The 17,224-nt window shown below is 34.2% G+C and overlaps 1 protein-coding gene across 11 annotated transcripts in view; it reads left to right on the forward strand.

Moving 5' to 3' along the window:
* DMD (dystrophin) overlaps positions 1-17,224 on the forward strand; it is a 1,046,893-nt gene that overhangs the window by 674,149 nt on the left and 355,520 nt on the right. For all 11 annotated transcript variants that reach the window (XM_064706931.1, XM_064706854.1, XM_064706864.1 and 8 more), the window contains one exon: positions 5,303-5,467. In XM_064706931.1, coding sequence (XP_064563001.1) covers positions 5,303-5,467 — 165 coding nt within the window. The remainder of the gene's footprint in view (positions 1-5,302; positions 5,468-17,224) is intronic.

Below are 17,224 nucleotides of genomic sequence, written 5' to 3' on the forward strand. Positions count from 1 at the left end.
AGTCCAGTTATGCTCTGGGCTGATTGCAGTGTAGTCAGTCACTGTCACTTCTTTTCCTAATATTTGCATTTTTTTTCAGAAATGGAATGGTTAAGAGGAAGCTGCTGCTTGATTTGCATTTAGTAAGCAAAGAAATTCATACAGAAAGCTTCCTCAGTTCTTCCTACAGAATACTTCATTTTTCTCTATGCAAACAATTCTGATTTTTTTAAAACGTGACACTGTCAGCTATCCTATATTTGAAGCCTATTTTCATGTAGTGCTTTGTATATCTAAGTGATCCTCCCAAGGGGGCCATACAAAAATAACAATTTTGAAAGTCTTCACAGATATCCCACCACATACTTTTGCTCCTCTTTATTGCAACTACCTATATCAGGATAGCTAAATTTTAATCCACTCAGATTTCTCAAAATAAGGTCTGTTTATAAGTGCTGTCCTCTTTGAGTTTGTTGAGGTAGATAGCAAGAAAAAGAGGTACTTTAGTATTGGAGGAAGAAACTGACATATTTTCACTGCTGTTAAAATGATGGGATTTGGGATTTCTTTGCTCTCCATTTACCACTAAGAAAATTCTTCATATTCTTTTTGGAAAAATTGCATGTTGGAGAGATGCATGTCCTCATCTGTATTCTCAAATATCTGGGTAATAACTGCATTATTCTCTCTCTAGTCATTTCAGGTAAACAGGGAGAGAGGTTGATTTGTGAGAGAGAAGTGATGTTTGAAATCAGGAATCAGTCACTTGAAATATAATAAGTACGTCATTTCAGTGGGTTTCCTTTTATTTATAATGATGCCTAACTAGTAATATGTCATCAAGTTAATTAATTTGCAATAGCATTTCTGACTTCTGCAAAACTATTCCCCAATATTTGATATTCCTTACTTACTGTCTCTACCTAATTAGTTTCAACTTTTTCATTTTGAGCACTGTTCTTGAGTTAAAAGATTGAGCTGTAACTCTACAGCCATTATTTTAATTGATACTGCATTAATTGAATCTACTTTCTGGATATTCATAAGAATTAAACACAATAGGCAAACAGAATATTATTTTACATCAGGTGACATACTTTATAAAAATTATTCCTCCCTTTATACCTGTTATCATAAGAACTGATATTCCTTTGCATCTGCAGAGCTCTAATTCTTCCCATAGTGCATGCACACAACTGTGTGCAGACTGAAAAATAACAATATAAAGCTCAAATTAGAAATAGCAGTGGAAAATTGGAACAAGGGAAATGATCAAGGTGATATAAACTGCCAATATGAGCTTAGGTAAGGTTTGGCACCAAAGTAATCAGATTGGGGTAGGGGTAGAATCAGCATAGTACTGTGTTGTTTAGGCTACTTGTGGGGTAAAATCATGCAAGAGATCAGGTTCAGATGGAACAGAAGCAAACAATGCAAGTAATTTTAAAATTCATAAGGAGAAGAAATTAAAATACTTAGATGAAGACCTAGGTTTTGAAAGTATGCAATTGTTCAAATGTCAGATATCCTCATGTTTTAAGAGATTTTTTGTGCTGGCAGTTTTTTTGCGATTTTTTTTTTTTTGTGTGCGTGTGTTTTAAAGAAATGAGTAAAATTTAGAATAAGTAAAATTTAATATGTGGGAAATGGTCTGATAGTTTCAGATTAGAATAAAATTGAGTATTGTGAAGTCCAGTATCAGTTGGTAAAATTAAGCTCTTCTGCTGTTTTGCCATTTAGAGCTTAAATCTTTCCCATTATTCTTTCACTAAGCTTCCAATTAATCTTACTTAATTAGCACTTGAACTAAAGTACAAAATATTAGATGTATCACATGCTTTGAGATTAATGTTTTGACACTTAACATTGAAATTATATTGTCCTTTGATGTTGAACTCAGATTTGTTTTCTTTGAAAGTATAATCCATGTTTTTGGTGTTTCCACTTGCAAATTTATTTCACATCTTTGGTTGCAAACCAAGGGGTATTGTCAATGTCCATCTGTTGTGAAATAAGGCAAAGTTGAAAATGTTTGATTTGTACTGAAAGGGATAACCCAGATTTTTAGAAAAATGTTCCAACTGAAGTTAGTTTTATTCAATTCATTTTTTTATTTGCACCCTGTCTTCCTTGCCAATCTGTAGCACTGCTTCATCAAGCCTGTGTCAGTCCTAGGCAGACCCTGGCGAAAGCAATTCATGTTTGCCCTGTTTTCACTCTGCTGCTGGTTTTGCCTTATGGCCACTGTTCCTATTGGTTGTCACTCTCAGGAAAGAACTTCAGCCACCATCTGATAAAACTTGGCAGTCTTTCTTAAGTAGGAGGGAAAGACATGAGATACCAAAGGGAATGAAAGTAAATAAACACTGGAATGTTACCCCAAGACAACAAGTGAATAAAAGGAGGATGGGGCCCAAAGCAAAAGCATAAAAGAGAGTATTAAAGTGGGACACTAGCTGCTGCTCATTCCTCCCTGGAGGCATCCAAGAACTTCTACCAACTCATTCAGAAAGCCCAGAAACACCAGCTGTGGGACTGTTGTGGCTCCCACCAGCACTGGAATCCCACCTCAGGGGTGCATCTCCTGGAGCTGTGAAGAGCAGGCTGGAAGGACTGTGAGTAAAACAGTCGGGAAGATCCTGGAGGGCCCCTCTCCACATGTACTCCTCTGCCACAGGAAGGGCATAAATCTGAACAGCCAGTCATCATGTCCATGTCCATTACTCCGTGGAGGTTTTCCAATTTGTGCTTCTGGTGAGCTGCAGAATTAGCTCAGGAAACAAGCTGTCCCCCAGGAGACAGTCTGCAACAGTACCTTGGCTTGATAGGCAGACTTGTAATTACCTTAAACTCATCAGGCTCTAATTTGATTAGCCAGCTTGACGGCTTTATGCCAGAGCTTACAAAAAACCCCAAACAAACCACAATGAGCTGGCAAATGAAATCCCTGATAACCAGAATCTAAGGCTCTGATTCCCACAAAATGGCATGTGACACATTACTTGGGTTTTACAAGGAATTGCCTTGTTAAACACTTACCTGTAGCCCTAACCTGAGTTGGTGAAAGTTTTTTATTTATTTGCTGTTGTTCTTTTTATCTCTGTGGTAAAATTAGATGACACTACCATATATAATTAACTGATTTAATATATTTCTTTATTTTTATATTAAAAATATTGCAATCCTATATTTGTGCTATAATTTTAGAACAGGAGACAATTTGTAAGAAGAGGCTGCAGTTATTTAAATTACAGTTTATCTCTCATCATAGGTGGGGAAAAATAAATATTTTGAAAACAGTGGCTGAAGTACAGCCTGTCACGAAAACTTAATAGTTCCTCTTCTGCTACTCTGGATGGATTATGCCTTAGTATATAATTGGGTACTTCCCCCTTTCTCTTCCTCTCCTCAAAACCTCTACAAATTTTTTTTCTCTCTCCTATATTACACCCAAAATACCTGATTAATGTTGATTGGAAACAGATTAATTTAAATTTCAGATATTCAGAAGTCAGCTTGGATTTTTATCTGCCTATGACTACCTATTTTCTTTCAGTTGTATTTCTGTGGAACTTATTTACATTAATATTAAAGCTAGTAAACATTAGAGATTAACATTCAAAAGTTGTAAGAAAGATGAAACCAATCTTGTATGAAATTAGGCCAAGGTCTGCATAAATTTTGAGTTAACACATAAGGGAAATGAATGCATTTTTAATTGTTTTCTTTCTTTTCTGGGGCCATTCTGGAAAAGCAGATTTTTAGATTATATATTTTATATATAATAAATTCTATTAAAACATATTTTTAAATTGTATTTTAAAATATTAGGAAGATAGTAAAAGTAATTTGTTTCATGGATGTTCATCATTAAATAGGATATTAAGAGGTGTTTATAACCAACAATGGAGGCAATGTAATATATGGCAAACCAACTTCTTGAATTACAAATAGCCCTTGCATACAGTCTAAAAAATCACATGCAGTGATTAGGTAATTATTTTAGTACCTACAAATCAATATTCTCACAGAAAATTTTTAAAGAAATGTACATGTCATGGGACAGTTGTGCTCCTTGCATTCTCCCAGCAGCTGGTGGCTTGGCTTTAGTATCACTCATTGCTTACATGACTCTGAGCCTGGATTTATTGTTTTCTGAAAAATTTCAGGGATTAGAAGTACAGGGCACTAATACCTCTGTAGCCAAGCAATATGATAGTGGTGCTACCATTAAAGCTGCTTAACTTTACAGGGAATGTATTTGATATTGTGTGTCACAGAAATCTCATGTTTTGCCACTTTTAAGAGGGTTACTTTGGTAAAAATTATGCTTTAAAAAATGAACCTGAGGAAACCTTACTTTTCATGATCTGGAAAACTAACCACATTTCTTGGCTGATGAACCTCTATAGTTCTGGATCTGCCCATGCCCTATATTTGCTGCTTTGTTGTTTTTTTGGGTTTTTGGGTTTTTTTGGAATGTACAGATGGTTTCTCCCCTAGGATATGTTTGCAATGTTGCCCATGGTGTGGAGTTGTAACACCTCACCTCTCTAGCTGTAGAAAACAGTCTGAGAAGGACAGCATGGAGCTTTGTTGTTGGCTCATTTATTGCCAGCCTGTTCCTACATTTACTCCAAGTGCTTCAGAGATGGATTTGAACTCTGCCATTCACTGATTCTTAATTTCTAATATTGTTGGCATAAAAGAATGTGCTTAGTTAAAAATCTGACTGCTTTGAATGCAAATCAGAAAACCAAGTTGCCTGATCTGAATTGAGGATATATTTCTTCATTATTTTTCTTCACTGTGTGCATCTGCTTATGCATCTATGGATCCAGTAGGCAACTCTAGACACCTCATAAGAAAACATGCTTATAAATATCTATATTTAAGAGGTCAATAAAGGTTAGCTATAATTCAAGTAATCAATTTTTAAATTTTTTTTAAATAATTCAATAATTTTAATTTTTTTCCTGATTAGAAATTCAGTTTTAAAACAGTTACTATACTGAAACAACATTGTTTTGCTAAAAATACTGAAAAGTCTGATGGTAAAGTTGGTTTTTTAAACATTTTATTTTAAGTTTTTGTATCTATGTTGTGGTTTTTTGCTGGGATTTTTAGGACAGACTGTGTTTTAACTGAATTTCAAGATACTTGCCATAATAATTTGATTGTTAGGTCTACCTTCTCTTTCTCTTCTTCAAGTATATAAAATTTGTATTTTAACATTTTATATAAATGTATATATGTGTAGCATTAAATTGTTTTCTGGTTTGTGGTTTTTTTCACTAAAAAATGGCTTCTGGTATTTTTTCAGGTGTCCAAAGATCTTCCAGAAAAACAGAAAGAAATAGAGATTCTGCTAAAGGATTTTGTTGAACTTGATCAACAACTAAACCAGGTGATATTGTGGGTAACACCTGTCAGGAACCAGCTAGAGCTTTACAACAAAGTGGGTCAGCCAGGAGCCTTTGATATTAAGGTAAATTTTCCTCCAATTAAAAAAAGCATTGGAGTACTTAATGGTCAAAAATTCAGTTGCAACATCAGGTATATAGTGTTTATTAATGATGTAATTTTGAGGCAGAAGTCAGCAATAGTTCCCAGAAGTTCAAAGCTCTATGAATTAAGGAAACATTTTATTCTTTTCTGTTGAATGGTTTCTAGTGAGAGGGCTGATTACAACTAATGGTTCCAAGATGATATATGAGTATAACCTATTATTTTTGCCATATTATATACATGAAAAAATAACCCCAAAAGTCAATGCATCAAATTTTAATATAAAGTGAACTAAAATTCATTATAGCAGTGTTGAACCATTAAAGCTATTTCATTAAATCTATTATGACTATATGAAAATCAGAACATTTAGGACCATAATGCAATTCTGATATTGCAAGGAAATATATTTAACTGCACAGATAACACTCCAGAGTCAATAAAGGAGAAAATCTAATAACTGTGAGAAAAATATTTGTAATCTGATCTTTGATATATATTTAAGTATTAAAAAATATGCCTGTGTACGGATTGACTGAGGCTAGAGGAATTAAGGGTGAAAAATACTGTCTAGAATCAACTGTCCTGCTGAATGTACACTTAGATCCTTTGGCCTTGCTCTTTATCTATGCATACATGGTCTTCAAATAAACTGAGGAAATATTTAAAGTACAATATATAAAGTACAATATATCATCAAAATCTCTGAGGTTATAGTTTATAGTAATTCAGCATCTTGTTCACATAGGTGAAGATTAAACAAAGAGCTTTGTTTTGTATCAATTTGATCCTGCAATTTTCAGTGTAAAATGAAGAAAAATATAAACATTGCAAATTTTCTTCTCTTGCAAGAAATGGAATTATACCTGCTCCTGAAGATGCATTGTTTTGCAGAGGTTGTTTATTAAGTTTACTTTAACTTAGTTTCTGCTAAGGAACTGGTTTAATGCCCAAACACTTTCTAAGCCATGCAATCACATTATAAAAAACACTGAATCTCAAGTCCTGTTGCAGTCCTATAATTGACAGAATGAGTTCAGAAATAGCATTTGTTCCCTTTCTAAAGGATAAAATTAGTGTAGCTTTTTGCAAATGTCATTGTATGTTCTGAATGACTGATGGAATTTTGGTTTCAAGAAAACTCCTTATTTCATGTAGTTTAACAAAAATTTTTAGGTGATTCAAATATTTTTCTATTTTGTTCCTGTATTTCTAGAATGATTCCACCATTGAATTTTTATATAAAATGAAAACAGGGCTAAATTTCTGCAAAATATAGGACTCTAGTTTTCCATATTTATTGTAAGTTAAATGTTCTGCTTGGCTCTTCCATCTTGTGGTGATGTGACTAGACAATTTCAGAAAAATGGTCTAAAGAACAGGAAAAAAATTAAAAATCTGTAGTCCTGAAATGGAGGGAGGAAGTCATGTATGCCCTGAGAGGTGGGAGGACAATGAAGAGTTCCAAAGAAACTCAAATATCCTTTCTCTCTGTGAAAGACTCCACCATATTTCCTCCACAGATAAATTTATATCACTTTCCTTTTTATCGCTTTTTTTTCCTTTATATCACATTTTTAGAGTGACCAGTTTTGATTGTAGACAGCTGTGATTGTAAGAACTCTAAGGATTATAAGGACTACTACTATTACAAGGACTGTAATCATTTGAAGTGTATTTGCTTCTTATCTGCATTTTATCTATGTGGATTGCTTTTAAAAGCCATAGATATAACTTCTCTAAGATGTTAAATTAGGTTTATCCAGACTGTAGGTTTCTTTAGATAGAGAGACGTTTTTACATTTAAGACACTTTATGAATTATCTCTGAAGGCGGATTATATCCTTAGAACCTTTTTTTAAGATTTAACAGAGTAAGACCATTAATAACTACAAAACTTATTAAGAATAAGTAGATATAATTTAGGAAAGCAGCCTATTCTTGACAGTGTTCAACTTTACACTCCACTTCAAACATACACATCAAAATACACATAAATATAAACATTTCAACATGGTTAAAATGTTTATATTTATGTGTATTTTTAAATTGATATCCTAATTGCAATTTAATTTAATTTAAATTGCTATGGTTAACGTGTACCTTTTAAAAAGCAAAGATCTGTATCCTACCTATGGAAAGGATATGTCTTTTTCTCTGGAATTCCTAGATGCTGTATAAATATTCTACAACAATTTAAAAGCCTTCACCAATATCCAAAGAACACTGAAGTATCTCCTACAGGATTTTATAACTCCTTTTCTCAGAAACAAGAGTGACACTTATGATCACCTAGTAGAATGAAAATCATAGTAATAATATTTTTAGAAAAGAGACTGGATACAAAATTTTACAAATATTCTTTTTGGACATTCCAAAAGCTTGGAAGCTATGAATCAGAAGTTTAAAACTCGACATCACACTTGTAAATATAGCACTGGAGTGGAAAAGACCAGATTTATGTAATTCCTCAGGAAAACCAGACTCTTTTGATTATAGGATTTGATATAGTGTCTTGCAAATTTTAATTTTAATTTCACTTGAGACATTGTCTGCTATGAAATTTCTGTCAATGTTCTTCATACTCTTACTAAGCCTGCAAGGTAAAGTTCTCCTTTCTCCTCAGCCATTAAGTCTTCTCCCTACTCTTTTGTTTTCTAAGTTGTTTTTTCAGAAAAAGAGTGCAAAAATTAACATAAGCAGGTATTAAGGATTGCAGGGTCAATAATTTCTAAAAGCCAGAAAATTGAGTGTTGGAAATTTTCTGACCTCAGAAGCAGGTTGAAATAAACGATAAGAACATATGGGGGTGGATAGGTAGAAGACAAAGAGGGCGTGGATATGTGTTTATTTTAAATGTATGGCTGGTGTGTCTTTAGCTTGTTAGCACTATTATGTTGAAATAATATGCCTATTTTAAAGCAAGATTCTTGCATTTTTATTTATATTTAGCAAATTTCAATTACAGAAATTTTTGGTAGCTGAAATTCAAAATTGATACAAAAAGTGAAGAGCATCTAAAATACCAATTATCAATATTCTGAAAGAATTTTCCAAAATACAGCAATTTATTTCTCTCAAAACCATAGCAACCTTTGCTTCAGACATGAAAGTATAATCTGATAACTATCATTGAATTTTCTTCCTTTTATCAAGGGGTATAATAAATGTAGGTCCTTATCAGATAATCTGATTTAACCTTTTAAACAATATTGATCTATATAATACATGCATAATGAGTATATAAAGGAGAATATCTGGGAATTTCACTTTCACAACTTACATTGATAACTTTTAATTTCTCTGAATTAATACCAGTTTAAAAGTTCATAGCTTTTTTCCACGCACCTGCAAAAATCAACTATTTAAAAGAGATGAGAAGTCCCTTAAATTTGCTAAGAAGAAAAGTTAAATAAAATCTCCAACAGTGTTAACCTTTAATGGTGGCACAAAAGTAATTCTATGAGAGTAAAAAGGGTGCAACCAAAGGCAAAATTATTGCATGTTGTTACAGAGAACTTGACAAAGCAAGACTTTGAAGACACAATATATAATTGGGCTTGGCTACAGGTAGAGCAATTAGAATCCTTCCTATACCTCTTAAAAATTCATCTCTGTTAGTAATTATGAAGTGCCCAGGACCATTTATTGGTCTAGAGGTTGACTGGTGCAGCAGAGCTCGCATCCTTTCAGCAACAATCCCAACTCCCCCAAGAACAGAGTTGCATCCAAAGCTCCTGTTGCTGCATCTGTGGCTGGTGCTAATCCCTGACCATGTCTGGGCATTGCCTCAGACCTTGCAGTTTGTCCCATGCTGGAAGCAAAGCTCACAATGTAATAGTGTGGGTAGTTATGCTGAATAACTTGAGCATCTGCCCTCTCCCTTTTTAGTTCATTCACCACATAAAAAATCAGGGAAGGATGAAAATTAGTTATACTAAAATAAAAATTGTTAAGATTTAATTATTGAGATGTGTCTACTCAAATTAAGGTGCAAACAGGATCATATGCTGAAGTCAAAAATACAGATTTTATTTAACTGTAAAATGTGAGGTAGAGAGATAGAAGGAAATAGAAAAGAGAGGGGAGGGAGAGAGTGAGCAAGAGGAGGAGACAGAGATGAGTTGAGCAGAAGATAGCACCACCCATGGATCCAACAGTGTCCTGTTGGTCTTCCTTCACCATGGGCATCTTGATGGAACTTGGGGGCCCCAAGCACATTTAAAACTTTTCACTATTTAAAGACTCTCGCAACCAAAGGAATTAATGTTCGTTGGCCAAATAGTTCATGGTTCCCGATGCTTAATACCTGTTGTTTCCTACACTTCAATCCCAGGTTTAGTAAAAACATACATAGACAGACAGACTCTTTCCTACTTCACAGTAATGCAATTAGAAACCAGAAGAATTGAAGATGCAGACATAAAGAGGTTGGACAAGTCCAGCATGTTCCTTGGTCACCCCTGTGGAGTAACACCTTGTGGTGACCAAGGTACATCCCAGGTCACTTCATAGTCCTACAATCCCTGGAACGTTCTGTCATTTGAGGTTTTGGGCAACATCTTAGCTTCTAAAGTATGTACAAATGTCAGCTTTAAAAGCAGCAAAAAATGTTGAGAAAAATGTGAACATTATTCAATTGTAGAAACAAACTTTTTAGATATTCAGTCCCAGAAAGCATAATGTACTTTGCAACAGCATTTGCTATAAAATATATCTCCTGCTGATTTTTTTTTCCTTTCAGCTCATTCTGCTGTCATAACTCTACACTTACCTCAAAGAATTACAGTATGGCTCAGTAAACTCTAATATATTTTATGCCATTATGATTTGTCTTCATAATTTTCTTGGCCAAAATTTAGAGGCTGTAGTGCCACAATTAGGACCCACACCCTCAGCTTTAATAACTCATTTCTCAATACGTAAGAAATGTATGTATTGAATAAGAGTAGAGAAAGGATTCTTCATTCTCAGGATGTAGAAAACCTCTGTACTAGTGTTTGCTTCCCTTATTATTTTCATCCTTAATTACAGTTTTGTTCTATAAACTGTCAACAATATATATATTTTTTTTAAATTTAAGAAACTATCCAAATAAATCAACATTGAAGTGCATATTTGCAGGCTACAAATGTAAAGTATTAAGGTAGATCTTTGTTCTTTTTGTTGAATATTTTTTCACCACATTGATGTGATCATTTCCAATAATAGCATAATATGTAGACTGCACCTGTGAAATACTCATGTATATGCATGGGGAAGGCATGAAATCTACATCTATAAGAGAGTTTTGACTCCTCTGCTACTTGTGAGCACTGGAATGCTTCCAGGTTTGCAGTTTACCATCTTCTCATGCATGTAGAATACATTTCATAATGTGTCTTTTATAACTCCGGTTTCCCAAGCTTGACAGTATGTCTGTCTGGGTTTGTTCTTTGACCTGAGTTTACCCTCATTCTGATAGCTATTTTGCATGATTTAGTATTCATACTTCACAAACTTAGATGGTATCATCATGAATTTTCAATTTTACAAAATGGTGCCAAGGAAATAGTACAACAGTTGTTTACATTACAGGATGGAAAAAGATTGGATTAGTTAACAGAACAGCTCTGTTTACAATACAGCTTCTGCCAGCGTTGGTATCTGAGCTGTGGGTGTTGCAGCCACAGTCAGTAGATGCAGCCATGGCAGGAGAACCTTTCACCAAAGACAGGGTGAAGCTAGCTCTTACTATGTCATTGTTTTTTACATGCTGGTATTTTTTTTTCAATTAGTAACTCCTCTCAATGCTGTGTAATGTATACATTACACAGTCAATGCTGTGTATTGACTGTGTAATACCTTGATTTTCCTGTCCCTGCTTTCAATTTATGTTGATCAACTTTATTTTTCTTAGCTATTTTTCTTCCTCTGCCAATAAAAAAATCCACAGCTAAAGATGTGTATTTTCTAACTTCTGCACATTCAAATACCATGGTTTTGCTGGTTGCATTGCCACAATCTTTATTCATATAAATAAACCTAGGAAGTGATGGCTGCTTTTCAACTCTTAATGCAACCATATCCCCTCAGTGTAAACCTGAGGCTCTGCAGGATAACATGGGTGATATGAAATACTGTCTGTCAGGGAAGGAATTTTGACATGAGGAAGTTTTATTTAGCATTTTCAGATCTGCCTGGTTCCTGACCCTAACAGCACTATCTCCCATTTTGTCTTGCATCTTGGGCTCTCTAAGGGTAGCCTTGCTTCTTTCAAGTCTGTGGCAATTTCGCAGTATTTTGATATACATTTCCCAGGGTACTTTGGCCATATTTTGGGCAAGAAATGTGTGGGATATCCATCTAACAGCAGGAGATAGCAGATTTAACAGCAGAGAAAGCTCTGTAGCAATTACTGAAGTGTGGACATCCATGAACTTCTAATAGGATGGTCTCTACCTTCCCTTTTAACCTAGACAACACTGACAAACATTTTGCCAGTTTGTTTTGGGTTTTTTTTCTCCAAAAATATTAATATTAAAAAGAGCCTCTAAAACAAGCCCAAAAATATTGCTGGGCTATTAAGATATTATATGAAACATTTATACAGAAACATTTAAAATTCCAGCATGCAGTATGGCAACCCTGCAGCTGACTTTGAACAGTCAACCATTTGTCATCTCTGAGATATGCATAGCAATTGTATAGTTGGTTCAGAGAAAGGTCAGAAGATACTACTCTGGTCATCCAGTCAGACCTGCTTTATAAAGTCATCCTTTCTGTTTTCTGCCTTATTTTCTGCTTGAACTGCAACACACCTTTCTCAAAAATAATAATTAAAAAATCCCAGATGAAACCAAACCAGCCAAGACTGTTTCTAATTTCCACATATGGACAGTCATCCACATCTCCTGGTAAATTACTTCAACGGTTGAGTTAAAAACCTGCACATTTTTCCTCAACTGAGTTTATTTAGCTCCATCTTTTTGTCACTGCTTTGTTTGACAAACTAGAGAGAGGCCCAATACTGTATTAATATACAGTACAACTAAACCCTGTTTGTTCACCATCAGTACTGTTCAAATTCAGACAAGTAAGCAAATATGGAGTATCTAATTAGCATAAGTTCAAAAAACAAATATTGTAGTGGTCAAAGTAATTATTTTTTGGTCCCTAAAGGGTTATCTTTAATCACAAGCTTTTTTTTGGCTAAGTCAGGTAATCAGAGTCTAAGTAGGTGGTAAATGTTGCTATAATGGAAGTTATAGTCACTTCTTCGTTGTCTCTTTGATGGAACATTTAAGGACATACATGAGCACTTTGAAATGTTTATTCTGATCCAGTCATCCAGATTTAATATACTTAAACCTTTTAGGGATACGTTATTCTGAACATGTGGATATAGACCTATATTTTACACTTTGAAACAGCCTTGCCTACGGCATCAACAATCTGTGGAGCTCCAAAGTTATGGCTCAAGGAAGTTGTGCAAATACTGACCTTTATATCATCTTACTGACTGTTCTGTTGAGATTTGTTTACTTCAGTAGCAAGAAAAAAAAGGGGGAACTTGGAAGTGATGCTGCTCTAGTTGACATCATAAGAAAATACCTTCAGAATATCTAACCAACTTTTTTTCTAGATTTATCCCAGTTTTCTTTTTCCTCTAAATATTTATTTCTGGATAGTCCTGTTCAATCCCAATTCTGTGTATGACAGGACTCCAAGTCATTGAAAGTTTTGATTAGAGATTCCCAGATGTCTTGCTTACAGGAACAACCCTAGAAAGCTTCAAGTCATGGTTAAATTCATGCTGTATTTTGAAGAACAGAGTGAGAATAATGGGGTTTTCTTAAGTGTATAAAAATCAGAATGACTGGATAAGACATATCAGAAGTAAAAGCTTTCTTACTACAACCTACTGCAACTGTGACTAAGATAAAATTAACATTTTGCAATCTGTTACAGTCAGATTGCACTTTTTAAATGTAGTCCATGCAACATTTGTGGTGTGCTAAGGCTTTAGAAAAATACTTTAAGTGGGAGTTAAAAGCTTTTTTACAGCCAAAAAAATAAATCCAACTTCTTTCTAATATGTACATAGTATAGATGCTTTATTGTGTTGTGATGTAATCAACAAGATACTATTAGCCAAAAACAATTTTAGAAACTCAAATATGTAAAGAATGAAAAGTATGTTGTCTAGTAAGCTAAGAAAAGCTTACAAATTGGCTAATGCTTATTAGATTTTAGTTGCTCATAAATTTTAGCTGTTACTGTGGATTATTTGTTTATTATTTAGTGCTTGAAATCTAAGGGTCAGTATTTTTTGTAAAGTCAAACAGTCAAAGTCTTCTGAAAAATTTTAAATTTCTTCAGCCCTGATCAATTAGCAAAATAAAACTTGTTGTTTTCTTTTGCTCCCCGGTTGTGCAGTCCAGAAACACCTTTGTTAACCTAGAAAAGAAGTATCTAGAACCTCTGATATCTTTCATTACTGGTAGCAAGCTTCATTTAATAACATTTTCAATTTTTTTTTTCTCCATCTATAACATTTTACGTTTCTGAGGCAATGAGATTTTATTTAATTAATTCTTGCTTCAAATACACAATTTTGAAAGAACAAAAAGACTTCAGAAGAAAATGAACAGTAATATTTTAGTGCTTAAAGGAGCCCTGGAACATATTCTAAACTTGCCAAGGATTTGTGTACTTTAATTTTGAGGTTTGACTAGTGCAGCCCAGCAAACAAAGGATTAATTCTATACACTATACATTCTATATTTTAAATGCCATTTCACCTTCTTAGTTATCTACTAGATTCTTAAAACCTGTACTTTTAGATTGGAGAAATAATCTTAAATTAGTGGAAAAAGTCCATTAACTAGTTTGGGTCAAAGTGTACGTAAAACAAGAGCTTTTTTATCTCTGACTTTTCTTCTTTTCTTTTCTTTTCTTTTCTTTTCTTTTCTTTTCTTTTCTTTTCTTTTCTTTTCTTTTCTTTTCTTTGTTCTTGGCAGCAAAAGCAGAAAGTGCACACCAAACTTCTTATGAGGAAAGTAATTAATTAATCAAATTAAAATACATATATTTTATAAATAAATTAAAATACAGATATATAAAGAAATTAATTAAATTAAAATACAGATATTTACCCAACCTTACTCCATATTCCTCTCTGTCTGGTTGAACAAGCTGCACAGTTTAGTAAAGGCACACATCAAGTAAATGGTGTTTAGATTTTCTTCTTTTGCATTTCTGGACTTTATTTTAATAAGTTGCATATTACCATTGTATACATTTACATGGGATCCATTTACATTTAATATTTTCACAAATCCTTTGCCACTGCAATGATTTACTCTTTTTAGCATAAAATGGCCTGGGATGCTCAGCTTGATTCCTGCTCCCCTGCTGTTAAAAGAGGAGCTGAATCTGCTCTGTTCCAACCTGAGGAGACAAGCCCATCCTTCATGTTCTACAAACCTCTGTGGCCAGTGCTCCTTTCCTCTGCAGGAGAGCTCAGGATGTGTGGGATGGAAGGAAGGGGATGCGGAGAGGGCACAGAGGAGAGGAGGTGGTACTGCCTGCTCCTCCTCCTCCTACCTGTTGAAAGCCCTTAGGTGTCATCATCCCTCCTTCTAATCACAGGAAAAAGTTAAAGCTGCACTTTCTGGGAAGTCTTTCTGGTCTTTACTTCAGCTCTGCCATTTTCCCTGGAAAAGTTTTCCAGGGTGATTGTGACAGATTTAGGTCATTATAGATGTTGAGGACATGGAAAGGACGGACACAAATGCAATTCTCATTTAAGGAATGGATGGAGAAATGACACTTCTGGATAGAAAGTGAGTTGGTGGAATGCAGAAATTCATGTTTCTACTGCTAGCTCACTGAAAACCCTGCTGACCCTCTCAAATCATCTTCACCAGACAATATAACAAACCACTTTATATTTTCCAGCCACCTTTGACTCTAAATCCTCTTGCAATCTCAGTGGTCCTTTCTCCCTGCTTACTCAGTTTCCCAATCTTTTCCCTTTACTCCCTCCTTACCTCTGGGTCATCACTCACTCCTCCTGTGCTCCTCTACACTTGAGTCCTTTTCCAAGGCATATACTGCCTTGATTTTTGCTTATACTGCTTCAAACTCTTTCTGAGTGTAGAATTTATCTCTGTTTACTCTCTGTGGTTGTCACTTTTCCTATATTTTGAATAGCATAATGAGTTTATTTTTGGCAGATAAAAACTGACCATCCTTAACAAAAAGTGAATAACCTTTTATTTTTAAAAATTAACATGCATTTGGATTTTGTCTTTGATAACTTTGAATGACAGTAAGAAGGCTGTCAACTCTTGTCAGTCACTTCAATATATACTTAACAATCTTAAGTTAGAACAGAAGAGAAGAGCAAGGCTGAGGAGTAGCAAACCTAATTCTAGATAAATAAAAGAAAATTACTCCACAGGAGAGAATGAAAATGCCAAGTGGACATTGCTGTATTTTTCATCCATCAGTGATCATTTGTCAGATGTTCTTGGCAATTTGGGCTCAGATAAGTTAGATTTTTACACTTTACTAATTTTTTTACCTTTTCATTTTGCTTACACATGTTTAAAGGAATAGTTTTAAATACAATAAGAGGTAGTTTAGTTTGTCTATACGAGCACATTAGGAATATGTACCTCAGAGAACTGTCTCATACTCTGGCATCAGTGCCTGATTTGGCAAAAGGCTGAACTGGGAAAACCTCTGATGATGACATTTAAACCATCTATATCTTGATATTCTGTGCCTAAATCAGTTATGGCTCTTCCCTGAAATTTTCTTATGGGAATTCAAGGAGCAATCCAATCTATGTTTTGTTTGTGAGCTTTGAGCATTTAAACAGTGTGTCCAAATCTCTTCTAAAGAAATCTATTCCAATTGCAAGAATATTAAACAATATTTGCTGCAGGTGGCTTGTAAAAATACAGCAAAACTTTCCTAATGAGTAATCCTTTTAAATTTAATATATAACAGAATTTGCAGCCATAAGGATGGATTGCAAGCACTGTGTCCCAGCATCTCAGGAAGTTAAAGATTTTTGAAAGGTGATCAAGTATTTGATGTGTAGTAGTAGTACTGTTTTTATTGGAAATAATGGATAATAAATCAAGATGTGATTTCATTGTTGAAAGCATAACCTTTTAGAAGTGTGGGTGGGTTAGAAGTTAGAGAGCTAGTACCTCAGCTTTGGTTTTTGGCTTCCTCCTTGTACTACTGATAACAGCTCAGGCACTATTCAAAGTGTTCTTAATATAAATAAATAAATAAATACAAAAGCAAACTTAGAGAACTGACAGGGCAGTTTATCAAGGCTAGAGTGAAGTTAATACCAAAACTGTAGTTTGCTTCAGTGTAGTTATGTTTTCTAAGATAAGAAATTCCCTCTCCTATTCAACAAAATACAGTTTTCTAACATTCTCACTATCTTTTTCATAAGTTACATTCTTAAAAATAAACATTCTATCTCTTCAAAACACAGTTCTTGAAAGGTCTTGGATATATTCTTGAAAATAGCATATTATTTATGAAACAGTAACTCTTCTTTTGTAAGATTATACTTTTTATTTCTACTGATCACAAGCAATTTAAAATACTGGAATCTGAAGAGGAGCTCATTCAAATGAACACTTACAGCTGCGTAAGGTCCTATTAGTTTTGATTTCATTTGCTTTAGGTTGATTGCTATGTAATAAATACTAGAAACATGCAA

Source organism: Zonotrichia leucophrys, chromosome 1 (assembly GCF_028769735.1).
Source record: "Zonotrichia leucophrys gambelii isolate GWCS_2022_RI chromosome 1, RI_Zleu_2.0, whole genome shotgun sequence".
NCBI lineage: Eukaryota > Metazoa > Chordata > Aves > Passeriformes > Passerellidae > Zonotrichia > Zonotrichia leucophrys.